The sequence below is a fragment of the Gracilinanus agilis genome, chromosome 2 (assembly GCF_016433145.1).
Source record: "Gracilinanus agilis isolate LMUSP501 chromosome 2, AgileGrace, whole genome shotgun sequence".
Classification (NCBI taxonomy): domain Eukaryota; kingdom Metazoa; phylum Chordata; class Mammalia; order Didelphimorphia; family Didelphidae; genus Gracilinanus; species Gracilinanus agilis.
The window spans coordinates 359,383,233-359,410,688 of NC_058131.1; the positions used below are offsets into that span (position 1 = coordinate 359,383,233).

A 27,456-nucleotide genomic window follows, 5' to 3' on the forward strand; every position below is an offset into this window, starting at 1 on the left:
GAGAGAGAGAGAGAGAGAGAGAGGTGGAAATTAGATTTATTTCAAGAAATCTGATGAAGGATTTATAACTAAAAATGTCTAAGACAAGATCTAAACCCAAGTCTTCTTGTATCCAAATCCAACAAACTATCTACTTCTTCATACCAATCATTTAATACAATCATTTTGCAGTTGAATAAACTGAGGCCCATGGAAATGAAGTGATTTGTCCAAGGTCTCAAATCAATGAGTGATAGAAGCAGAACTGGGACCTAGAAGTCTACTGACTCCTATTCTTGAATTCTTTCCACTTCGTATGGCTTTCCACTCAAGAGAGCCCATTTGGGAACTAACAGGAGAAGCTTTATTTTCACCTAAGTTTCTACATCAAGGGGTCCTGTGAACATTTCTTGAAATATTTTAATAACAATACAATTGGTTTCACTTATAATTCTATGTAGGTGGCATGGTAGATTGTGTTAGTCTTATAATCAGAAAGATCTGAATTCAAATCCTGCCTCAGATACTTAGATACTTATTAGCTATGTGACCTTGACCAAGTCATTTACCATTTTTTGGCCTCAATTTTCTCATTCATAAAAGGGAACTAATATAGCAGCACTTACTTCACAGAATTATTATAAGAATCCATTGAGATAATGTATATAAAAAGCAAGCCTTGATGATATATATGCATATATATATATATATGAAATAGCTTATTTTATGCATGATTATGAGAAGGGATCCATACGCTTACCCAGACTCCCAAAGGGATCTATGACCCCCAAAAAGGTTAAGAACCTCTTGCTTTATATGATTTTTTGTGGGGAAGCAGGGAGAACCAGATCTATGATTTCTTTGCCATAGGGAACTATTGCCAAGGAAGCTTCCCTATCAATGGGAATGGTATTAACTCTACAACATATAGTCTCAGAATGTTTCCTAGGACATTAAGGGGTTAAATGACTTGCCCAGTCACAAAACCTGTATATGTCAGAGATAGGGCTTGAACTCAGGTCTTCTTGACTCAGAAGCTGGATATCTATCTACTTCACCCCAATGCTTCTCCCCAATAAGATTACAAGTATGGAAATCATCATTTTTCTTAACAATGAATTACTTAGACCACTAGAGAAGCTCTAGACATATGGAAGGAGAGTAGGGTTGGGTGGCAGCAATTGGCACTCACTCATCATGGCTTGCAACGTAGGTCTACATCTTTTGCGTATGATTTTGGAGAAGTCCATTATTCCTGACAGGGGTGGGGTAAAGGCTGCCAGTAGGAGAACTTTTTAATATATCTCACTTGACTTGTTTGAATCCCTCCTGGAGCCTCAGATATAAGGTCTCTTTCAACCATTAAATTCTATGTTCTAACATTCTGTCATCTATATGGACATTCTCTGACTGAAGTCTGATTCTAAATCCAGAAGATTCTAGAATATTTACCATTTGCCAGTTGTCCCTGGGTAATGGATAGTGACCTTCCTCACTACCCACACCACTCCCAGCCCCAGAGTCTACTGTAAAAGAGCCAGGAAGGGAGCAAGCTCTTTAAGAGCCAGACTGGAACAGTCCCTGCTTTGTTACGCCTTCAGAACGGGGAAGATGCCAGAAAGAGAAGAGACAGGCGGAATCCTTGGCTTTTATTTCGGAGTGTAGCCAAAGTTCTTTTTCTTTTCCCGCTTGTCACCCACATGACCTCTCTAAGAGGTCATCAGTGTTCATTTCCATCATTTATGGATGAGGAAAATAAGATATGGGAAGAGTTCAAAGCAGCAGTCATAATTCATTTAAGAAGTCCCTGCTGTTAAGGCATAGAATTGTGACCTTAGAGACTAACTTCTTCATTTTACAGAGAAGGAAACTGAGGCTTAGAGAGAGGAAGTAATTTATCCAAAGCCACACAGAAGATTGCTGACATATTGGGGACAACACTGAGATCTATTGATACCCCAACTAGGGCTTTTTCAACCACACCACCCAGCTGCTTAAAAGATCAGTCACGCAAACAAATGAGAGAATATTGGAAACTGAACTCTAAGATATTTTAAGCTCTGAAATTCAGTGTTTTATTTTCAAAGGTCTATTCTACTCTGATAACATGTTTCCTATATTCTAATAATATATGTTTGATGGTCCCTTCCAGGCCTGACACTCTGTGGTTTATGTTCTAAGCTTCCTTCCAGCTCTGACATTTATGTTCTAGGGCCCTTCTAATCCCAACATTTTAGGTCCTAAGGGCCTTTCTGACTTTAACATTCTATATTCCAATGTCCCTCCCTGCTCTCACATAGAATTATATAATATCATCTGAAAGGGTATAGCATCCCCCCCCCAGAGCATATCTCAGAAACATGAAGGCCTGAAGGAAAGAGCTCAAGAGGGATATATAGAGAGTGATGGTTCATACTAGACTATTGTTAGAGACTTATGATTGTTCCTATGAAGAAAATGGGGTTCAGGGTCCACAAGCCTTTCTCCAGTAACTCCTAATTCCTCCCTAGTATATTAATGAAACTGATCTCTAAAGTATAGAAACCATTCATAATGATAAAACTGCAGATTATTCAAATAACCATTTACAGAAATCTATAATAATAATGACAAGAACAACAATAACAATAACAACACATTTCTTTAGTACAAACCACTGTTTTTCCACCACTCCATGGGGGGCAGGTAGTGTAAGTACTATTATGATCACTTATAAGTTTATTGAAACCCAAGAGCAAAAATAATGTGCCTAGAGAGCCACATAGTAAGAAGTATTAGAACTGATTCTTGAAACCAAGTCTTCAGAACCCAAGTTCAGCTCTTTTACCATTATTTAACATTATTCTCCAGTCAAAATGGCTGCTAACTCTTCCTTAATACACCTTGCATTTCTAGCATGTCTAGCTTTGTTCACACTCTTTCATGTCCCTGAATGTTCTTTCTACCTCTGATATGATTCTGCTTATTTTTATGCTTCTGCTTTTGCAAAATCCTCCTTTCTTCCAAGCCCAGCTCAGATACCACTTCCTACATGAAGCTTTCTTTGATCTTCCCAACTAGACATGATTACTCTTTCCTATGATCCTATTCATTGTCCCCATTGTATCTTATTCATATCTATATACATGCTACCTTTTATTTCAAATGTATGCGCTCTTATTTTATTTTCCCTATTAAACTGAGAACTCGCTGGGAGATCAGACTATTTCTAATTTACTTTTGTTCATTATAATCTGGAGTTTGGGGTTATAATCAATGAACTTGGATTGAAATCTCAGCTCTACAATTTATTATGCTGTGACCTTGGGAAAATCACTTCCCAAGCTGGGCTTCAGCTTCCTTATTAATAAATGGAAAAATAGTTATTGAGCATTTGTGTCAGCACTGGGAATATGTATGCAAAAAGCAAGAAATTCCCAACCCTCAAAGAGATTACATTTTAATTCAGGGAAACAACACAGTTGAAAGGAATGGCCAGAGACTGAGGGAGTGAACAGAATTGTGTTTGAGAAGTCATAATACATGTGGGTGAATGGAACTAGAAGATTCAATTGCCAAATCCTTTTCAGAAACAATGTAATATTTAGTTAATGACTTTCCATTAAAAAAAGCAGAGAAAATCAGGAGGAGGCACAGCATATGTGCAGCGGCAGGTGTAGTGCAAAAGGGTGCATATTAACCCTGCAAAGCCTTACTGCAGAATTTTTGACAGTTGAAACGGGTTTAGAACCCTGACTAGTGGCAGTTGATCTTGGAGACTCAAAGAGAGTAGGAGGGTCAACTGTGCTCTATCTTTGGACTGAAAACCTGGCCTATATTCTTCAGCTTTTCTCTTAAGATTTGTTAGCTTAGCTATTTCCTTTGGATCTCCCTGACCTCCCCTATTCCCAATCATCATTTTCCCTTCCTGAATTTCTGTGAGTTTTTGAAAGGAGGGTGGATCTGGGTGGTAGCTTTCAAACTTTGTAGATTTAGTTTCCCCCTAGTCAAGTAGGGTTTCCCTTGATACAAATTATCTCCTGATGGGAAGACTCAATGACGTTTAGTACAACGACCATGTGCAAAAGACCTATGCCGTGGTACCAAGTCCATCACAAATCATAGCAGCCATTCCACCTGAAGCTGCTTGGTTTACTGTTCTGGACCTGAGCTCTGCATACTTCTCTGTTCCCCTGTACAGAGACAGCCAGAAGCTGTTCACCTTCTCATGGGAAGGCAAATCCATCCTATGGACCCATCTGCCCCAGGGTTTCTCAGATTCAGCTTCGGTCTTCTGTCAAATCCTGCAGAGAGACCTTGAGTTGATCACTTTCCAAAATAGCAAAATGGTACATTATGTTGATGATATCCTGCTAATGTCACCATCTGCTGAAGTCTGTTACACTGATAGCATGCACTTAATCAAAGAGCTAGGCAAAAGGGGCCATAAAATTTCCAAATCGAAACTTCAATTCATGAAGGAAAAAGTAAATTATCTAGGATTCATCCTAGAAAAAGGCTCCAGAAGAATTTCCCAAAAGAGAACACAAGATATACAAAATTTGAGTTTACCTAAGACCAAGAGGCAACTCAGGGTAATCAAAGGAATAACGAGCTTCTGTAGAAACTGGATTCCAAGTTATGCTCTCATCGCAAGACCTCTGATAGAGCTAACCAGGAAGGAAGTTCCAGAACCGTTAAAGCTGACTAAAGATCATGTCCATGCGATAGAGGAATTAAAATCACTTACTCTATCAGCTTCAGCCCTAGGTATCCCTGATCATGACAAACCATTCCTTCTTTATGTACACGAAGATAAAGGGATAGCTTCCAGTGTTCTCACACAATCATTTGGGAATAGATTAAGACCAGTTGCTTACTACAGCTCAAAATTAGATTCGGTGATTTGTGGTATGCCTAGTTGTTTAAAAGCCATAGCTGCTGTAGCCATCATGATTAGAAAATCTTCATCCTTGGTATTAGGGAGTAAACTGAAAGTATTTTCCCCACACCAAGTGGAATCTACTTTAAGAAACACTACACTACATGCATCCACCTCCCAAAGACTATCACAATACCAAGCAATCTTGTTGGCTAATGAAAATATAACTTTTCACCGGTGCAGAAATTTAAATCCTGCGACTCTGATTCCAGATTTACCTCTGGAGGGAGAAAGCCTACAAATCTGTGAAGATGCACTTAACATCGTGCATAAAACAAGACCTGATTTAGACGATAAGCCCATGACAAACCCCGATATGACCTTATTCACAGATGGATCGTCATATATAGTAGACAATCAGAGATATCCGATACCGGAGCAGCCGTAGTAACAGCCTCCGAGACCCTATGGTACTCATCATTACCATCTACCATGAGTGCTCAAGGAGCAGAATTAGTCAGTTTGATACACGCTCTGAAGATTGCCAAAAATCACGAAGCAAACATTTTTACCAATTCACATTATGCTTTTTCAGTCGTGCATCATTCTGCTGAAATCTGGAAAAATCAAGGCTTCATTACACCCAAACAAACAAATATTTTGGCAAACAAATAGCGTATGGGAATTTAACCAATCAGTTGTTGGAGGCAATCCAATTACCAGCCCAAGTGTCAGTCATTCATTGCAAAGCTCATACCAAAATCCAAGGGCCAGTGGAATTAGGGAACAAATGTGCAGATATCACAGCCAAATACATAGCAAAGTATGGACCACTTACAATTCTGAACTTATCTTTGGTGGAGGAAGATGATCTCAAAAACGCATACTCCCCAAAGGAAGTGAAGGATTGGAAGAAACATCACGGTGCATATCTTATTAACGGAGTTTGGCAGATGAAAAGAAGATGGCCAGGGTAAATGATCAATGGAATATGAAATATGGTCTGGGGTCTTGGGCTGGCTAGATATAGTGGACCTACATGTATCTATAAAATGTGGATCTTGGACTAATTACCTTCAAGATCTCTTATAGCTCTAAATCAGATGCTATGAGCCTATGGTTCATAGAATACTAAAGGAGGGAAGACCTTCAAAAGTAATTTGTCCAATGTATACCTTAGCAGGAATATCTCCTACAACATCTGACATTTGATCATCCAAGACCTCTAGTAACAGGGAGCTTCCACTACCTCCTGAGATAGGCTTGGGTCAGCCCTTATTGTAAATTTTTTCCATCTACCAGGCAAAAATTTGCCTCTCCACAGCTCCGTCCATCACTGTTCCCCCAGTTCTGCCTTCTAATGTCAAATAAAAGAAGTCTAATCCTTTTTCCATATCACAACCTTTCAAAATTTTTGAAAACACTGATCATAGACCCCAGTAGTCTCTTTAAGCTAATGACACCCATTTCCCTTAACCAATCCTGGTATGATGTGATTTTTAGGTCCCCTATCATCCTGGTCACCTTTCTCTGAACAAGCTCTGACTTATTACTGTATTTTTTCTGTTTGAGGATTCAGATCTGCTCACTGCAGTTCAATTGTGGTCTGACTAGCACCTCCCACCTCCACAGTGGAAGTTATATTTCTATTCCTATAATTTCCAACCATACGAGTTGAATCAGTTTGTTGAATGATGGAAAGAGTGAGTGAATTCATGATGAATGAATTGGGATGGACAACATATAATGAGGATGAATTTGGATATCTCTAAATGTGTGTTGTTCTCCTGGATTGCTAGGTTCTGAGGTATGGCATCCTATCTGTAAACAGGCAGCCCGGGCAGAGAAGAAATTAAAGGTAAGCAAATTGAGTATAATGCCAAGTTGGGGGGGGGGGACCTAGAGGTGTCTCTGGTTCCCCCAATCACCATCAAAATTTATATGAATAGATACAACCTGCCAGGTACCTGGCACAGATGATGATGGGACAGAATCTCAATCCTACTTACTAATTCTGTTCTCTGTTCTTTCATTTATAAAGGAAATGGACTAAATAATCTAAAGTTTCAAGTCTAAATATATGATGCTGTGTACCCAGAGGTGCCTTATATCCTTAGATTAAGACCCTCAATTTAGGACTCCTCTCCACCTCCACACAGTATACATGGTTTAATAAAAACATGTGTGTCAAAGCATTTGTAATTGAATCCTAATTCTGCTACTTAATTACCAGTGTTGTCATTTTCCCATCCTGGCTCTCAGTTTCCTTGCATATGTGATATAATGGTTTAGTAATGGATTTAGAGATAGGAAGATTTAAGTTCCAATCCCCCCTAAGACACTTACTAGTTGTGTAATCCTGAACAAATCTCTTCATTGCTCCCAGCCTCAGTTTTCTTATCTGCAAAATGGGGATAATAACAGACCCTACTTCCAATGTGGTTGTGAAGATTAAATAAGATAAATATATATTATTATTTTTATATTTTCAGATAAATAATATATATTTTTAAAAGGCAGTCTTTTTTTTTAAACCCTCACCTTCCATCTTAGAATCAATACTGTGTATTGGTTCCCAGGCAGAAGAGTGGTAAGGGTAGACAATGGGGGTCAAGTGACAACTTGCCCAGGGTCACACAGCTAGGAAGTGTCTGAGGTCAGATTTGAACCCAGGACCTCCCATCTCTAGGCCTGGCTCTCAATTCACTGAGCTACCCAGCTGCCCCCTGCTTTGCAAATCTTAAAGCCCTCTATACATCTTAGCAATTATTATTTCTCTTAATTATTGTTATCATCTGAAAGTGGACTCTTAAGATCTCTTCCAAATATAAATCCTATTAAACCTTTCTGGATACAGGAGAGCTAAAGTCGATATAGTCTTTCCTATCCTTGTCTCTCCATTACTTAGTAGAAGTCTAACTGACTGATCAATTCCTTTCTCAGGACAGGAGAATCCGATATTACTAATAACAGCCTATTGCCTATGCAGAACACTTTCTAGCTTAAAAAGCTTGGTCCTATTCATTGTTTCATTTGACCTTTATAATATCCTTGTGGTGTAGTTGGAAAGACTTTTTGATCATTTATTTTGTGCTGATTGTAGGACCTATTACAATTTCCAGTGTGTGTGTGTGTGTGTGTGTGTGTGTGTGTGTGTGTGTGTGTGTGAGGGGATTCANGTGTGTGTGTGTGTGTGTGTGTGTGTGTGTGTGTGTGTGTGTGTGTGTGTGAGGGGATTCACCCTCCCTGCTAGCACTCATCCACTATGAGAAAGCATTGTTTTGTCCTCAAATAGAATGCTAGCCAGACTAATCTCTAGCTATTTCTCATTTGAGCCTCTTAGGCAACCTGTAACAGCCCCTTATTCCCTTCTATTATCCCCACCAACTTGTCTTCCCTCACACACATTGACCAGAAGAAATTACCAACTAGGGATCTTGACAGTCCCAGGAATACAGAAGATAAGATCCATCTGCTTCAGGTCTGATCCTGAGCATATTCATTCACTGGAAAGGGTAGCATTGGGCCTGCCATTAAACACTATGGTGGCAGACCTCTTCAGGGTCCCAAATGTTATTCAGGTTCTCTTGCTTCCCAGAGGAACCTTTTTGCAGTAATTCTCCAACAAGACTATTGAGAATCACTAGAATTGGCTCTCTTGCTGACTTCTACAATGTCCCAACTTTTATATTATTTCTCTATTACTTACTGTGGGGAATGAGGTTAAGGGTAGGTAATTTCAGAAACAACTACAACTCCTCCAAATCAGAAGACTAAGGCAAAGACCACTGGATCTAGGAAAAGGAGACTAAATCATAGTTCTGCTTTCCTTATGATGATTCCCCTCTCTGGATCTTTTTCCTCTTCTAAAATGAGAGGATGGGAACTAGGTGGTCCCAAAGGCCTCTTCAGCCCCAAATCCTGTGTGTTCTTCTCTGAGCTTCCCAGGTAAGCTTCTCTAAGTTCTTCTATATGGAAGAGTCACAGCAGTGAAAACTCCACACTGACACCCACCATGCTTATTTATTGAAGATTGAGTTGTCCCAGTATCTACCCAATGATCATCCAAACAGGACCCATCCTTCTCTCTCAATCTCTCTGCTTGAAGGAGCAGCTATCAGACTCATAATGCTCTTTGGAAATTGTAAAACTTTTACCACTGCATGAACCATCCTTATAGTTGGTTCTCAAGCAGATGCTTTGTTTTTTTATCATAAAATTGTCCACTAGATAGAAATGATATTATATATAATTTCATTTAAATATTAATTTTATATAATAAAAGCCTTCATTAAGTAGTAATGATATATATAATTATGTGATAATTATATAGTATTATAAAGTTTGCAAAGGATCTCACAAATAGCAACTCATTTGATTCTCTAACAACTTTCTAAGTTAGATGATATTATTATCCTCATTTTATAGATGAGAAAACTGAGTTAGAAAGTTAATTGACTTTCATAGGTCAACACAGCAGTATTTAACAATAATTAATATCTATATAGTACTCTAAGATTTTCCAAACACTATATATGTGTGCATATATACATATATATATAATTTGTTCCTTATTACCACCCTGTGAGATAGGCACTGTTATTATCCACATTTTATAGATGAGGAAACTGAAGCTAAGATGTCAAGACTTGCCCAGAGTCACACAGTAATAATAACAGCAAATATGTACAAAGTGCTTTAAGATTTGCAAAGCCCTTTACATATATTCTCATTTGCCCTTCTCAACAAATCCATGTGATAGATAGTATTATCATGCTCCTTTTTTTCCTATCAAGAGACTGAGACTGAGTTGTTAAGTGACTTGTGCAGATTCATAAGTGGTAGTATTCAAACTTGAATTTTCCTGATTCCTGAGAGAGTCAAGTTCTCTATCCCAGTATCTGCTAGTTACCTTCTGATGCCTCACCATGATACAGACCTGGGGTTCTTGAAGGTTTTACTAGTGAAGAACAAATTCTAGTATGTAGCTGATTCCAAGCTGTAGACACTCAGGGACAAATCACATGTCTCTTATCCACGGACCAGCCTATCTGAACCCAGAGAAGCCCACCAGCAAGAAGTAATCCAACAGAAAATTAAGTCCTTGGGCCACACAATCTCATCAAAACACTCTTCTTAAAGCATGGAGAGGGCTGTAATTCATATCCATAATGGGAGACCACAAATCCTAGAAGCACTGAAAAGATCTTCACTAAAAAATACTTCCAGTGCCTCATCCTGGAACAGAGTAAACCCTGGACTCTTGAATATTGTGCCAACAGCAGTCCAGCTTAAGTTCTACCAAGTTGGACAGTCTGCTGTCTGAAGGCTAGGCTAGCTAAATCTGCCACCTCACTCACCGCCAGAGAGTTGGACACCCAAGGATAAATTCTTAGGCTCACACTAACTTATTAAGTCATTTACTCCTGTGTAAAAGTATTGTGATCTGTAGAGAGTGTACCTCTACTGATTAGATTCCAGACTTTTAAAAAATATTAAGTACATCACAAGGTATGCGTATAGTAGAGAATTACTACCAGATTTTAAATAATTTAATATAATATAATATATATGGAATAAGGCATTAACCAGTTAGTAGAGGTGGTGGTGATAATAATAACAATGATGACAATGAAGACTTTTGCTGGTGTTTTAGAATTTACAAAGCATTGCTTATTCTCTCCTCTGATTCTTAATCCATCCTGTGAAGTAGGTAATGCTAGCATTACTGCCCACATTTCAGAATTGAGTAAATTGAAACTCAAGGAGAAGATTCTATACCTAATATGTTGCAGAGCTGGGATCCCAAACTAGATCTCATGGTTCTTGGTCTTGAGCTCTTTCTGCTGCTGGGTAGAAATAATGTATTAATCAATCACTGATTGACTGATTGATTGAAGATCATAAGATTAATTCCAATGAGCAAATCTACAATGATCTTTTTATTAACATAAGGAAGACATCCTTAAGGATTCAATGATAAATTAAGATCTCAAACGAATCTAAATTCTGCTCAAAAGAATCTGATGCCTTCACTTTGATTCATTCAAATTTATTTATTGATGTGGATGGGGACGAGATATCAATAACAAGTTGATAATGGCAGGAAAATGCTGGGAAAAATACAAAACTGAATCTATAGGATTTTTAATATCTCAGGTTTTCTGAAGGACCCTCAAATAGCTAGGAATCTAGAGTAATGGTCTCAATATTCTTGAATACATTCTTAATTGTGTAAATTTGCTTATTTATAAGTAATATGGATGCGATTCTATATTAATAACCTACATTATGAAATACAAAAATGGAAATTTTTAAAGGATTCAATATAGTGATTAAATAATATTTCATCCTAGATTCAATAGGGAGCCACTAAAGTTTGTTGAGTAAGAAATGATATAAAAAGATCTGGGCTTTAGGAAAGTCATTTTCACCTTTGTGTGGAGGCTGATTGGAGTGGGAAAAGACTTTGATTCAAGGCTCTTGCAGAAGTTCAAGCAAGAAGTGAGTCAGTGTTTAGACTAAAAGTGGTTACTATGTGAGTAGAGAAAAGGAGAGATGTTGTAGATGTAGAAAGAACAAAATCATTTTGGCAAATGATTAATTATGTGGGTTGAGTGAGAGTGAGGTCTCTACCATGCCACTGAGATTTTGAACCTGGGTGATTGGAAAGATAGTGGTGCCCTGACAGCAAAGGGGAAATTACTAAGAGGGATGGCTTTGAAGGCAGAGATAGTATAATGAGATCTGTGGTGCAGATTACAAATCATCCAATGAAGCTCTGTCCCACTAAATATGAAAAGGGGTAGAGAATAATGTTTTACTCTCCAGTTTCTGCTCCAAAGTACAGAGACAGTCAGAAGATTCCTGCTGCAGCTGTGAGATGATCTGGAGGAAAAGAAGTATGTGTGTGAGTGGGCGGGAGATAGAGGCAATGGTACCTGTGCAGGTGCTATGGCAAACTTGGTAGATGTTGGGACATAATTGTCCTGATGGGCCCACCAAAGCAGAAAGGGAAAAGGATAGGAACTTGCATTATGCAGGGGAAGAACAAGGCTGTGCTAGAATCCCCTTGTATTAGCCAGTGACAATCAATGTTTTCAATTTTCAATGTTAACATTTACATTTTGAAAATCATTAAATGCTAAAAACCAGGGCTTGTGTTTTGTTGACTGTCTAGCATTAAGAAAGTGATGGAGAAATATTAATAATACCGTGCAAACTTGAAAAGGTGTCCTGTTTTCAGAGTCATTTGTAAAAGGTTACTAGTACATTCCTGGTGGAATGGAAGAATATGGTTGTGGGGGCTGAGGTACAATCCATCTTCCTAACCTCCAGCTAGTTGATTGATGACATACTCCTTGGAATCATATCATAGTTTCTCACTTTGAAGACCATTGATCTAGCATCTCTCTGCTCTGGATTCAAAAGTACTCACCCTTCTTTCTTCTCCACACAGCACAGGAGGACATCTGAGACTTCCATCTCCCCACCTGGCTCCAGCATTGGATCCCCTAATAGAGTCATCTGTGTATGTATCCCTTCCAGGGCACAGATGTGACATACAGCCAATCCCTCTGTCTCTCCAAGGGCTTTGGTTTAAGTGTCCTAAAGAGAGAGAATGGAGGTAAAGAGGACTCCAAGGATGCCAACTGGGAGGAGGGGCTGAGAATAATGACAGTATTATTGGTAAGAAGGCAGGAAGAGATAACCTTACTATCAACCAATCCATCAATTAATAGGTATTTATTAAATGCTTGCTATGTGCCAGGCCCTGGAGATACATATGCAAAGCTACTATTCTCAAGGAGCTTATAAGTCTAATGTTGGGCAAATCATTTCCTGTCTCTGCATTTCCATTTTTCCACCTATAAAATGAGGGAACTGGACTATATGATCTCTAAAGTCCCTTTTAATTTGAAATCTTAGAATTTTTTGGCTAAGAACATTTGGGAGAAGAGGAAATGAGTTTTGGGGGCAGGATATAAATGTGGGGACCAAGCCAGGGGATAAGATGACACAAGGTAAGATAGAATAAAGATTTTGCCACAAAGACATCCCAAATATAAATCTATCCTCTTATTCTTTGGGCTATCCAAATCTGTTTTAAGGACCCAAAGTAGTTCAAACTTGTGATAGCTGTGAAAAAAGGAACAAGCCAGTAAATCTCCAGTGGGCAAGAATGTAATAGACTCTAAAAGATCCTAAGGGAATCTCTGAGTTTCTGTTTCTCCATATTTCTAGAATATAAGCATTCCGCCATGCCCAAACACATATTTGCCTGCTCCCTTTCCCAGAAGTATCCCATATACAATTATATTCTTGACCCTTGGATTCTTTTTTTATTTGTATTGATAGCCTTTCTTTTTAAATATCATTATCATATTCCATTGGCCCATCCCCTTCCTCCCATATAACAAATGCATACAATACAAGTTGTCAACACATTGGACAGATCTGAAAATGTATGCCTTGTTCCACACCTACATGGTCCACCACCTCTTTGCTAAGAGGATGAAAGTGTGCTTCATCCTCACTCTTAAGACTTAGTTTTCTCATTTGTTATTACTTATTTTCTGTCCTAAAGTCCCTTCTAGCTCTGACATTCTGTGTTATAAAGTCATATCTACATGTCAAACTCTAGAATTCTGGGATTCTGCTCAGCCCTCTTCTTCTACCTCTGGGGAGTCTAGTTGGAAACATGCCTGTGCTTTTCTCTCTCTTAGGACTTCAGTGTAAGCCAGAGCCCTCGTCTCCTCTCTGTTGTAAGCACTCACCTTTCCTTTTACCTTCTTTCTCTTTTCCTGTCTCTGTCTCTGTCTCTCTCTCTCCCTAGGCCAAAGTGGATAACGAGATCCTTAATTACAAAGACCTGGCAGCTCTTCCTAAGATTAAGTCTATCTATGAGGTCCAGCGCCCAGACCTCATTTCCTATGAACCCTATCACAGATACACCTCCGACGAGATGCTGGAAAGATATAGCTATGGGGAGGTACTCCATCTCACCTCTTTAAGGGGACAGGGAGGGATTAAGATTATCTGATGGTGCTGTGTACAGTAAGTACATTGGATTTGGAGTCTGAGGTTGTAGGCTTAAGTCCCAACTCTGCTATATAATGCCTTAGGAATGCTAACTCTTATTATGCTCTTGGTATCTGGAGTGGGACCATGATATTTATATACCAGAAAATACATGAACCTGGGAACTGGGGAACCTGGATTTGAATCCTCATTCTGCCACAATCTATGTGAGTGACCTTGGACAAGTTACTTTAAGTCAATAAAAGTAACAACAAACTTTATCAATTACCTACCAAGTATAATGTACTGTGCTATGTACTGGGCATATAGCAACAGTTAGAATAACAAAAGAATTCCCAACTTCAAGAGTTTACATTGTCTTGGGGAGGAGGGGCATTTGAGAAGAGAGAGGTCATTAATGACTAGGGGGATCAGAAACAATTTTCTATAGGATACAGCACCCAAACTGAGCTTAGAAGGAAGACGAGTTCTGAGAAGCAGAAATGAGGAAGGAACACACTTCATCATGGGAGACAGTCTGGAAGACAGCACAGAGGGAACAGAATGAATAATAAATTCAGGAAATAGCTGGTAGCTCAGTTTGGCTGGATCATGGAGTTCATGAAGGAGACTAGTATAAAATAATGTCAGAATAGAAAATAAAATAGTAGGAACCAGGCTGAGGGGAGTGTTAAATATCAGGCTGATGAGTTTATATTTTACTCTAGAGGCAATGGGGAACCAATGAAGATTTTTGAACGGGGAAATGATATAGTAAGGCCTGTGCCTCATAAATGAGTGAATGAATAAATGAATAAATATTAATTTTTATATACCTGTAATAATGAAAATATTCTTTTGAGAAATTACAAGGTAGCACACTATCTATCCCATCTGTGAATTTATGGTTTTATTTTGGGGTTCTGGTCTGTATGAATGTGCTCTTACAATAAGGATGAATATGGAAGTGTGTTTTGCATAATAATAACAAGAAAACCAAGAGAAAAAAGAAAATTGATGAGGTGAGGTAGCACAATGGGGACAAGTTGGGCTTTGAGCTGACTCTTGAAGTAAGTCAGGGAAACTAAGAGGTGGAGGTGGGGCAGGAAAGTGTTCCAAGCACAGCTAGTGCTCTTAAGACATGGAGATAAGAGATGAAAGATCATGTTAGAGGAACTGCAAATAGACAAATGTAGCTGGTTCATAAAGGGCACAGAAGAAAGTAAAGTGTATGAAGACTGTAGACATAAGAAGGGGCTAGAGCAGTGATGGCGAACCTTTTAGAGACCAAGTGCTCAAACGGTAACCCTCACGCCACATGTGAGCACACTCCTGCTCCAGACAGGGGAGGGAGGAAGCACTCCCATTGGGCTGCTAGGCAAAGGGGTGGGTGATGGGAGAAAGATCCGCAGGTGCAGTGGAGAGGGGGAAGGGAGCAGCCCCACCACCACTACCACCCCAGCACTCGTGCCATAGGTTCACCAACATGGGGCTTGATCATGAATAACTTAAAATGCCAAATAGAGAAGTTTGTGTTTGCTCTGAAAGCTCAGAGGAATCAACTGGTTATCCTATACTTTAGGAAAATCCCCTTGATGGCTGAGTGAAGATGGATTGGAGTGGGGGAAGATTCTAAGAAGGGAGAACATTGAGAAGATTGCTGAAGTAGTCTCTGTAGGATCTGATAAGGGCCTGGCCTGAACTAGTGTTGTGACTATGTGTGTAAGGAAAAGGGAATGTATGTACAAGATGTCGTGAAAGTATGAGCAAAAGATTTGGCAGCAGATTGCATATAGGAGACAAGAGTGAAGAGTTGAAGAGGACACTGTGGTGACTGGGAGGATGATGGTACACTTGACAATAATATAACAATTCACAAGAGAGGAGATCTAAGGGCAAAGATAAATTCTCTTTTGGATTTGTGGAGTGTGAGCTATTTCTGGGATACCCAGCCCAAGATATCAGGACTAGTTGAGCAGATAAATTAGGATTATTTAAATAGATCTTGGAATCATCTGCATAGAGATGATATTTCAGCTCAGAAGATTTGATGGGATCACCAAGTAATTTAGTTGAACAAAAAGAGAGGTCCAGGGCAGGGCCTTGTGGAATACTCACTTTTAGTCCAATTAACATAGGTAAACAGCCAATTAGGGCAACTGAGAAGAATCTAAGAAGACAACTAAGAGAGCACAATGTCAGAAAACCATGAAAAACAATCACAAAATTGAAAATAAAACCTCTCCAACAGAAGGTCATAGGTGTCAAATGCTGCAAAGAAGTTAAGAAAGATCAGTATTGATGGGGCGGGGGGAAACATTTGATTTGGCAATTAAGAGGTTATTGGTAGCTTAGATACAATACGAAGTTCTCAACTTGGCATTTAAAGCCTTTTACAACCTGGCTTCAATATGCCTTCCCAGATATTTCACATTTCTTCCTATCTCAGTACATTGCAACTACTTTGGGGAGAACTGGACGTTTTCGCAGAAGAAGCAAACAAATGACATTCAAAGTAACAGGGCTTTTGCTATGAGTAAATTGCTATGAGTAAAAAATGAGTAAAAAAAAATTCACACAAGCAAAGACAACTAATTCTAGGAACTAGGCTGGGGTTGGGGGGGGGGGGAGTGGGAAGAGGAAGAGAGAAAGGAAAGAGAGGCAAGGATATCTCAGACTAGAGGATCTCTGTCACTTGACAGAATGTGGAATTAGGTGGAATGCCTAAGGTGACTTTAGAGAATGAGAAAATAGATATCTCTCTTACAGGAATAATCTGGTAACCAGGTTAAATCAGATTCTTGGTCACTCTTTGAGGTCTGCCATGTAGAAGAAGGATTAGAGTTCTGGTTGGCCCTAGAGTACAGAACTAGTTACTTTGGACAGAATTTCCAGGGGCCTAATAGAAGAATCATAGAATTATCGATTTAGAACTGGAAGGGACTTCAGAGAGCATCAAGTCCATTATACCCATTTTACAAATGAGAAAACTGAGATCCAGAAAGGCCAATTGACCAGATTAGTGACACACCAATAGCAAATATCTAAAACAAGACTCAAACTTAGGTCTTCCTGACACTAAGTCCAACATTCTGTCCATAATACCATGATACCTATTCCAAATAATTAAAGCTATCCAAAAATGAAAGTGAATTCCCTGTCATTAGATGTATTCATTCAAGTAGAGACCAGATGACCCCCCCATCATGGATACCATGAAATAAGTTCTAGATTTGGAGTTAAAGGATATATATTTATACTGGTTATTTTACTTACCACTGTAAAATTGTAGGCAAATCACTTAACCTTACTGGATCTCAGTTTTCTTTATTTGTAAAATGAACAGTCAGACTTTAAGATCTCTTAGTTGTCTTCTAGCTCTATATCCTGAGATCCTATGGTCCCATGTCCCCATCCCATCCTGAATTGGATGACTTAGATAAGAAATATTTAAGTGCTCCCTGAATGGGAACTTGATTGATCAGTCTGGTCCCTAAAGTGATCTTGTCTAGAAATTAGTATCCAAGATCCCTAGCTTATTAAGATTCTTTTTTATTTTAAACCTTTACCTTTCATCTTAAAATCTATACTAAGTATCATTTCTAAGATGGAAGAGAGGTAAGGGTTAGGTGATTGGAGTTAACTTACTTGCCCAGGGACACAGGGCTAGGAAGTATCTGAGACCGAATTTGAACCCAGAATCATGAGGCTCTCTATCCACTGAACCATCTCACTGCCCCCATTAAGATTCTTGATTTGAGGAAATGTAGTCATTTTATATCACGAGAGATGCTAGGCCTTCAGCCTGAGGTGTTAGAAGGTCTCCAGAGCAGATTCCCTAAATAAGGCAAGCAGTACCTCGCCCTAAATGGCCCACCCAAGACTGACTGATTTCCTTTAATAGGAAACTAAAACTAGTCGTGCCTAAGAAAATAAAATACCAAAAAATAACTGAGCTCTAGAAAAGGAATCTCACATTGTCTTTTCCCTTTCCTGTGATGTTTACTGAAAGCTTATTTGATGGATTTGATTATTCTAATTTTTGAGCAGGTAGACTTATTATTATCTTATTGTCTCATGAGTTCAGACAACATTCTGCAAGTATGCCAATGTTCTAAAGAAAAATTAAAATGTCAAAATAACATTAGTTATAAAATTTTAAAAATAAATAAAAAATAAATTAATAGGAAACTAAAAAATCCAAGCTTGGCAGCTCAGAGACAGCTTGTCCTTGGACCTAGATCTGACATCTCATTCATTACACAGTGATTCCTAGAACTTGAGGGACACTTTACCTGTGAAAGAATCCCAAAGAATGATCATGTTGAAAGGGCCTATATATCACAAGAAAGTCCAGATATCCTCTCAGGAGCCATCCAACCACCCTGTGAGAGGCCCGTGGCTGAAACTGGGGTCAGGGAAGATCTGATAATCAGTTAGAAGGTACATTGAGGAATGAATTGATCTTGTTTTTCTCTCCAAATGAAGTTTTCACTTGGTTAACACCCTCAAGGAAACAATTCAACATGGCAAGAAATTGAATCTGAAGTTAAAGATCTAAATTGAAATCCCACTTCTGATACTCCCTACCTGCATGATATCAAGCAGCTAAACATCTTGAGACCTCAATTTCTTTATATGTAAAATGATCAGGTTGGATTTGATAATCTCAAAGGTCCCTTCCACTTCTAAATCCAGCACCAAATCCACTATATTATACTAGTTATAGCCAAATAAAACCCCAGAGTCATTCACAGAGGTTCCTCTCAGTAGTTTCAATTCAGTTCCCCAAATATTAATTACCAGAGATGTGACAGACCAATCCTCTAATGATGTATTTGAAGTCTGTACAAGATTTCATGCTACGCTAAGCTGGAGATAGAAGGAGATGAGGGGAATGGGATGGCATTTATAGAGCTTACAATATAATGAAGTGAGGTACATGTATACAAATAAATATTATTTGATTCGATCCAAACAATAAGCATTTGTTAAGCAGGTATTATGTACAGAGCTCTCTGTTGGGTTATAAACGGATTACACAGGTGAAAAAAAGAATTATCTAGACTAGTGCCTGCCCTCAGGAACAGTCTACTGCAGGGAATAAGACATATACACAAATGAATATAATCTAAGGTAGAATGTGATATTTGGGCAAATGAAAGATCCAAAATTAGAAAACAGTAGATGGGAGAGATGAGGTTTAGATCAACATTTTATACCCTACACCAAGATAAATTCAGAATGAGTAAGTGACTTAAACATAAAGAAGGAAACTGTAAGTAAATTAGATGAACATAGAATAGTATACCTGTCAAGGGAAAGGAAAGAATTTAAGACCAAGCAAAGGATAGAAAAATATTACAAAATATAAAATGGAATAATTTTGATTACATTAAAAAGGTTTTTACAAACAAAATGAATAAAACCAGAATTAGAAGGGAAGCAAAAAATTGGAAAAAAATCTTTATAAGAAAAACTTCTGACAAAGATCAAATTTCTCAAATTTACACTCAATTGTACAAAAAATTAAGCCATTCCCCAACTGATAAATGGATAAGGGACATGAATAAGTAATTTTCACATAAAGCAATCAAAACTATCAATAAGCACACGAAAAAGTGTTCTAAGTCTCTTATAATTAGAGAAATACAAATCAAAACAACTCTGAGGTACCACCTCACACCTAGCAGATTGGCCAATATGACAGCAAAAATAAATGTTGGAGGAGATGTGGCAAAATTGGGACACTAATGAGTTGTGAATTGATCCAACCATTCTAGATGGCAATTTGGAACTATGCTCAAAGGGCTTTAAAAAACTGCCTGCCCTTTGATCCAGCCATACCACTGCTGGGTTTGTATCCCAAAGAGATAATAAGAAAAAATACTTGTACAAAAATATTTATAGCCACGCTCTTTGTGGTGGCAAAAAATTGGAAAATGAGGGGACGCCCTTTGATTGGGGAATGGCTGAACAAATTGTGGTATATGCTGGTGATGGAATACTATTGTGCTAAAAGGAATAATGAACTGGAGAAATTCCATGTGAACTGGAATGACCTCCAGGAATTGATGCAGAGTGAAAGAAGCAGAGCCAGAAGAACATTGTACACAGAGACTGATAGAGTGTTGTACATTTGAATGTAATGGACTTCTCTACTAGCAGCAATGCAATAATCTAAGACAATTCTGAGGAACTTATTAGAAAGAACGCTATCCACATCCAGAGAAAAAACTGTGGGAGCAGAAACACAGAAGAAAAACATTTGCTTGATCACGTGGTTCGATGGGGACATGACTGGGGATATAGACTCTATTGCAAATATTAATAATATGGAAACAAGTCTTGATCAATGACACATGTAAACCCCAGTGAAATTGCTCGTTGGCTATGGGAGAGGGGTAGGAGCAAGAGAGAGAAAGAACATGAATCATGTAACCATGGAAAAATATTCTAAATTAAATAAATAAATGGATAAATGAATGAATGAATGAATGGATTGATGAATGGATGGATGGATGGATGGATGGATGAATAAATAAATAAATAGATAGATAGATAGATAAATGGATGAATGAATGAATAAGCAAGCAAACAAATGAATGAATGAATGAATGAATGAATGAATAAACAAATAAACAAACAAACAAACAAATAAATAGATGGAAATTTGGCTAGATAAATAAATAAATGAATGAATGAATGAATAAATGAATGAAGGAAAGATCCAGTCAAATACTCTTGGAATGTTTGAGATAGAATACTGTCAGCTGGGGGAATCAGAAAAGGCTTCGTAAAAGATGTGATAACACTAGATGGACCTTGAAAGAGAAGAAGGATTTCAGAAGCTCATGAGGAAGGGGTACATTCTGGGCTTGGGGAATGGCTTGGGTAGGTGTACAATGGCAGAAGAGGAAATGATGAAACCAGAGAATAGCAGATAGTCCATCTTGACTAGAGTGTAGGATGTGAAAGGAAACTATGTAAAATTACAGTGGGAAAATCTGGCTGGAAGCTAGTTGTTAGAGGGCCTTGAATGTCAAGCAAAGAAGATTCCTCTCACCAAGACAGGGGCTAGGAATTAAGGGTTTAGTACCCAACTTCATAAGGGAACTACTGCCTAAGAAGGATGGGTGAGGTCTGAGGAAAGGATAAAGCACTTTCTTCTCTGAGTCATATAATTTCACTGTGCCCCATTCTCTGTCTCTTTCCTTCTATCTCTGCTGCCTGGATATACATTACTGCATTTCTCCTAAGTCGATGGGAACCTTATCTCCATATTCCCAGGTAATTCCATAAACTGCAGGAAAGAGACAACACTATCTATGTCCTTTAAGTGGCAGACGACTTCCCTGCCTCTTACATAGGTCCAAGGGGCCTCTTGTACTCTTCTTTCCTACCCAATATATGTGTGGCCCCAGCTGGTGTGTCCTCTGATCTGTCCAAATAAAATCCTTACTAATTTTTTTTTTCTGACACAGCTTCTCTAGTTTGACTCTACCTATTATTACCTAAAATCTAAATACCTTAGCTTGGAATCCAAGACTTTCTACACTCTTATTCTGACCTATATTTCCAGACTTATTATTAGAGCCAGAAAATTTTCCTACTTCCCCAAGCTGGGGTGAGAACAGATTGAAGATGGCCAATGACTTATGGGTTCCCTAACATTCCCATTCTTATCAGATGAATATAGACTGCTTCAACTTCGGAATGCACTAGCACAATCCCATTTTTCCATGGTCACTGACTAAAGATACCAGCAGTTGTTTTAGATTGGTTTGAAGGGATTCTCAGAGCAGTTTCAACTTTTGCTGCCACTAAGCCACCATCTTGGCTCTGCCCCTTGAGGGGTTATTTTAGAGAAAAGGTTATCAAGGTATCATGTCATACCCTCACAGCTGCCCATGAGTGACCGAGGAAGACCTTGTACCACTGCCCTGTCAGTACCAAACTATGGGCAACTTCTTCCCTGATTGGGAACCTCAAGAAGAAATTAGATATGGAAAGTTCTTCTATCCTTCCCTATTTCTCACCTGGGGTAGATCATTGGGCAAAGCATCTGCTCTCCATGGGTGTTGGTGGTCATACTTTTCTGGTCATACTTGCAGGTAATAGCTCTTTTTCTCCTCTCTATAGGACATCTTTGAGAGTCTAGACCTCCGACAGAGGCGTGCCTCCAGCCCAGGATACATTGATTCTCCAACTTACAGCCGTCAGGGCATGTCTCCTACCTTTCCCCGATCACCCCACCATTATTATCGCTCAGGTAAGATAGATAAGGCCCCATGGCAGAGGTGTAAGTTTCAGGAAATGCCTACACAAGACTTAAGGCAGACTTCCCACAACAAATTTCTTCCTGGATCTCTGCTAATCTCATTCATAGCTTTGTCTTTTGAGATTCTTGGTTCCTGGAAGGAAGGATACATCTATGTTTAAAATAATTTGGCAGTTTAAGCCAAGGTTAAGAGGTGGTAGGTCTAAATGATCTGCTTTAGGTCCGTGGCTCAGAGTTAAACCCGAGTCTTATTATCCCCAAGGAGGATCTACTGAAAAATGAACTCCCTAGAAAGACTTAGATCTCACTGGAGATTGGGAAAATCTTTCATAAATTTCTTAGCCACCAGGTATAGAAATGAAAGGAACTTTCAAACTCAATTAATCCAACCCCCTTATTTTACAGAGAATAAAACTGAGGCTCAGATATATACAACGACTTGCCCAAGGTGACACAGCTAGTAGATAGCAAAACTAGAATTTGAATTCAAGTATTCTGATTATAAATCTAGTGCTCTTTTCACTACATCATGTTTTCTTGCATTGTAATCTCATTTGAAGATTGACACTTTCAATCCTTACTTCTGGAGAGTTGGAAGCTTCATGTTCTACTCATTGGCCCTATGTCCCCAAATCTTTGCTAACAGATCTAAGTACCCTGAATCGAGGATCTGCCCTTCTGCCCTTGTCATTTCCTACAACACACATTTTCTGACCCAAGCATGCTTTGTAAAAGAGTTTATCAACAAGGGGGAAAAACACAGGTAGGTATTAGGATAGAATGGACAGAACACTGAACTTGGTGGGATTTTGAGCCTAAAGTCCAAAGACTTGAGTTTGAATCCTGGCTCAACCACTTATTCCCTGTGTGATGTTGGGTAAGTCACTTAAGTTCTTTGGTTCTCAGTTTCTTCATTTATAAAATAAGTGGGGTTAGACTAAATGATCTGGCTAGAATGTTTTTTGCCAGCTTTAGAGCTATAAACCTCTGAACTCCCAAGTTGTAATTTATATGCTATATTGGTCTGGGTCCATCACTGAAGTCTTCTTCCAATGCCTCTCAAAGGCATGAAGGAGTTTGTTTGAACAAGAGCAAGAAGCTCTGGAATGTCCCTTTCAACTGAGGAGGCTCCAAGGATTGGCCTGACAATAGACTGTTTCTCTCTCCACCTAGAACCAGCCTAGTTAAGTGCAGAATGTCTTTTCTTCAGAAATTTGATCACCAGAGAATGATATATTTTCTTTTTTATCCAAGTTCAATCTATTTATTAAACAAGACTGGAAGTTACCAATAATAGAGGTCAATGGTTCATTAGTAACCAAAGACCCCTGTTACAGTCAGAGCAGCTTTTTAAAATACAGTTTAGTGGTTACATAAGGCCCACTGACACACAGTTAACAAAAACTGTGATTTTTTTTTTAAGGCAACGGCAGGGTATATGACTTGTCCAAGGTCACACAGCTAGGAAGTGTCTGAGGCCAGTCTTGAAAGGATGCTATATTTTCAACCACAACAACTCAGAAGAACCATCTAGTTAATGTGGAGGGGGCTGCTATTTATGTCAATATTATGTCAGATTGCCTATATAGATGAGTTCACAGATTTTTGTAGTATTTGTCCTGAAGATCACCCCCAATATATAGAATATTGTCCTAAAGTTATACCTATCGGGAAAGGAAAAAAATGTTTAGGTACATCTTAAAAAGAATTGAGGATTTTTTATCCTGAATAAGAGAACAATTAATGAGTATATGACTGCCATCTTCAAATATCTGAAAGGCTTCTATGTAAGGGGAAACCTTTTTCCACTTTTCCCCCAAAACTGGGAGGTTTGTGGAATAGGTTAAAGAAAAGAATATTCTGAGTCAACATTAAGAAAAACAATCAAAACTTTGCCCATACTGAAATGGACTGTTTCCCAAGGTAATGAGTTCTTAGTAGGTCTTCGAGTGGAGAGTGTGTGACCATGTCAAGCATGTGGGAGGGGGCTCCTTCATGAGTTTGGCACTCAGCTGAATGTCTCCTGAGGTCCTGTCTGATTCTGAGCTTCAATGATTCACGGGCTATATTCAGCTTTAATACAAACTGAATTTGAGGGGAAAGCCAAGCCTATCGGTCAGGTCTAAATACCTGGAGTGAAGCCTACGAGGGCTACAAGCAATTAACCTGCCAAGTACAGTAATTGAATGGTTCACAAAAAATATATCCTTCTAGGCCTAAGCTAAATATCCTTCCAGGCTTGCCAGGGGACTCTGGGCAGACCTTGAGAGGCATAACCAGAAGCTACGAACCCACAACCTCAGACCAACATTCCTTTTGGCTTGAAACAGCAGTTCTCTTTCCGTGATCTCTCCTTCACAGCGTCTGACTATATCCAGACTCCCGCTTCTTTGGGCCTTCGTCCATTCACCTATTTTTAAATCTACAGTACAAATTCCTGCCATTTGAGAGTTCGCCCCACTTTCAGGTTTCTTGGCTCCCCGACTGCCTCATTGTCGGGGTCATTTGGCCCTCCTTCAAGTCGACACAGCTTGTCATCAACAACAGTAATCGTGCAATGAATTAGAATTGATTGTAATTCACAGACCTGCATACATTCGGTATTGAAGACCTTAGGGATGGGGGTGAGGAGGGGTTGGTGACTGGGGTGGGGGGGGACAGGGGGCTGGAAGCCTTAGCCACCTCTCACAGTGGATGCCTACTCCACTTGGAGCATGACTAGGGTCATCGGTCTGCACGAGGAAACAGTCAGACCTGTTTCCCTGGACAACATGCATGGGAGAGAAATCATGCTTTCGTGCTCTGCAGCTAGACTTGGGGGAAAAGAAATGCCTTTGTTTGCTCCCCAAGGAATGTCCTCACCATTTCTGCTGTCACCATGCCTACACCTCCCACAACCGGTTCACTGCTTATCTAACCACCTGCTGACTTAATGCCTGTTCCGTTCTCTCTGTGCCTCTCCTTTCTTCTGTGACCCTTGCGGCTCTCCTGGGCTCTGGCCCTCCAGGTGCAGAGAGTGGGCGCAGCTCACCCTACCATAGCCAGTTAGACGTGAGGTCCTCCACTCCAACCTCTTACCAAGCTCCCAAGCACTTTCATGTTCCAGGTAGGCGGGCTTCGGGAGTCTTGGCCCGTGTGCATGTTCCGTGGGGTCTTCGTGAGATGCTGTGTTTACCTGGCAGGAGCCAAGGAAGCCCTCCTCTTAACCAGGCCTGGGAATGACCCATAATACCCTATTCTTTCACTTGAAACTCATATATGACATCCTGAGTGTTCACCCTTGGCACAGCCAATTTCATTAGAACAGGGAAGTCACTACAGACAATATCATGGGAAGAATAGATGAACCGCTTGGGAATATCTAGCCAAGAGGAGTGAAGACGGGGGATAGAGATCACTGACTCTCTCTGGAGGGGCATCCTCTGAGAGAAGCATTCTCTGGGGCCCTTGAAGGCAGAGCTAGCAATAAATACATATCAGTTGTAGGGAAGGAGATTTCAGTTCACCAAGAAGAATTTCCTGATAAGGAGAGTTGTTATATCATAGAACCAATATCCTTAGGAGGCAATAACCTGTGACAGGAGGAACCGAAGCTGGGGATAGATGATAGGTTGTCATGAATGGCATAGAGAGATACCCAGGTGCATCAGCAAAGAGGTTGGACTAGAAGCCCTCTGAAGTCCCTTCCAGCTCTGAGAAGCTTGGCCTCCCGCTGGCTGCCATCTTTCTCCGTGTCTGTGTCTCTGGGAAGTTTGGCACCCAGTAGTCTTGGACAAGCTCCTGTACATTCATGGCTTTGTTCCAGAACTGTGGGAGAGAAGCCCTCCAGACTCAGGTCATCTTCTTCCTCAGCTCTCAAGCATAGTTCATGTGGACAGCTCAAGAGTAACCTCACTTACTAACCACTTGCCTCCCTTTCTCCATCTCAGAACTTGGCACAGGCCTATCCAGGGGTGTGCTAGAGCCAGCTTTTACTAGCTCACAAAGGCCCGTTGTTAAAATTTCAGTGTGAGCATTTATACCTCAGGAATTGGCAAACACTATAAATCAGGATTTGACTTACTGTTTTGTTGATTGGCTAGAGATCTAGATTTAAGAAAATGATGGAGAATATGTTAATAATAATAAAGATCAAACTTAAAAGTGAGTCACATTGTCAGAGCCAATTGTTAAATCTATATCAGCACACCACTGGGCCTATCCCTCCCTGTTCTCCCTAGGAACCTTCTCAGCCCCATCAAATCCATACCGTCCCACTACTCCAAAACCAACACTGGTGGACAGCATGGGGTGAAGTAGGAATGGGATGTAAGTGATAAACCCAGATTATCAGGCTTAGAACAGAATGAGCTGTGGGTGTGGGGAAGGGGCAAAGGGTAGCTTAACAGATGCATTCATTTTGCATGGGGTTCATGCTATGCATGCTCACTCCATACCTTGAGCCTCCATCTCCACCCTCCAGGGCCTAAGGTACTTTCCACTACCAGGCTTACATATTCCGATGAACCCATTGCTCCTCCCTTCCCTGCCTTCCTCCCCCATGTCTCCCTCCTTGTTTGAAAGCTACTTGAGACAAGGTTGGGAATTTGATTTTGGAAAAAATCTCCCCAAGAGAAGGAGATGATGGGCCCTTAGCTCAGCTCAAGTAGATCCGCTCTGTTCAGACTAACTGACTTGTGGTTCTTTATTCTTTTCCTCCTTTTCTCCTTCCCAACACCTCTACCTCCATCAATGAGCAGCTGCTGGAGAAAGCAACATCTACCGGAAACCCCCCATCTACAAAAGACATGGTATGGTCTTTGGGTACCAGAGGACTAGAAAGGTGTCTGGAAGGGTGGCTAAAAGCTACTGGATTCAGCTGTGGTCTGAAAAAAGGGGGCAAGGAAATCCACACAAATGGCCCTCCAAATAAAAATGATATATATTTATAGATTACTTTAAGGTTCATAAAACACTTTAAATTCAATTCAAAACAAACACATTGAGTGCCTACTATATGTAAGGTGAAGTGTTATAGTACTGATATCAAGAACAAAATTCATCGAAACTTAAGGCCTTGCCCTAAGACAGATAACATTCTACTTAGGTGCACAGGGGACGTGTATGTACAAGGTGGGGTAGGGAGAATGAGAGGGAGAGGGAGAGAGAAAGAAAGAGGAAGAACGAGAGGGAGAGAGAGAGAAAGAGGGAGAAAGATGGAGAGGTAGAGGGAGGGAGAAGGAGAAGGAGAGAAAGAGGGAGAGGGAGAGAGTGGGGGAGAGGGATGGAGAATGAGAAAGAGAAAAAGAGAGAGGGAGAGGGAGAGAGAGGGATA

The 27,456-nt window shown here is 39.7% G+C and overlaps 1 protein-coding gene across 2 annotated transcripts in view; it reads left to right on the forward strand.

Annotated features, from left to right (window-relative positions):
• Nucleotides 1-27,456, forward strand: part of ABLIM3 (actin binding LIM protein family member 3) — a 187,991-nt gene that overhangs the window by 135,029 nt on the left and 25,506 nt on the right. The window contains exons 8-14 of one of the 2 annotated variants that reach the window (XM_044664440.1): nt 6,640-6,698; nt 12,300-12,371; nt 13,677-13,832; nt 21,122-21,151; nt 22,004-22,133; nt 25,150-25,248; nt 26,882-26,945. In XM_044664440.1, coding sequence (XP_044520375.1) covers nt 6,640-6,698; nt 12,300-12,371; nt 13,677-13,832; nt 21,122-21,151; nt 22,004-22,133; nt 25,150-25,248; nt 26,882-26,945 — 610 coding nt within the window. The remainder of the gene's footprint in view (nt 1-6,639; nt 6,699-12,299; nt 12,372-13,676; nt 13,833-21,121; nt 21,152-22,003; nt 22,134-25,149; nt 25,249-26,881; nt 26,946-27,456) is intronic. The other variant, XM_044664441.1, reaches the window with a different exon arrangement.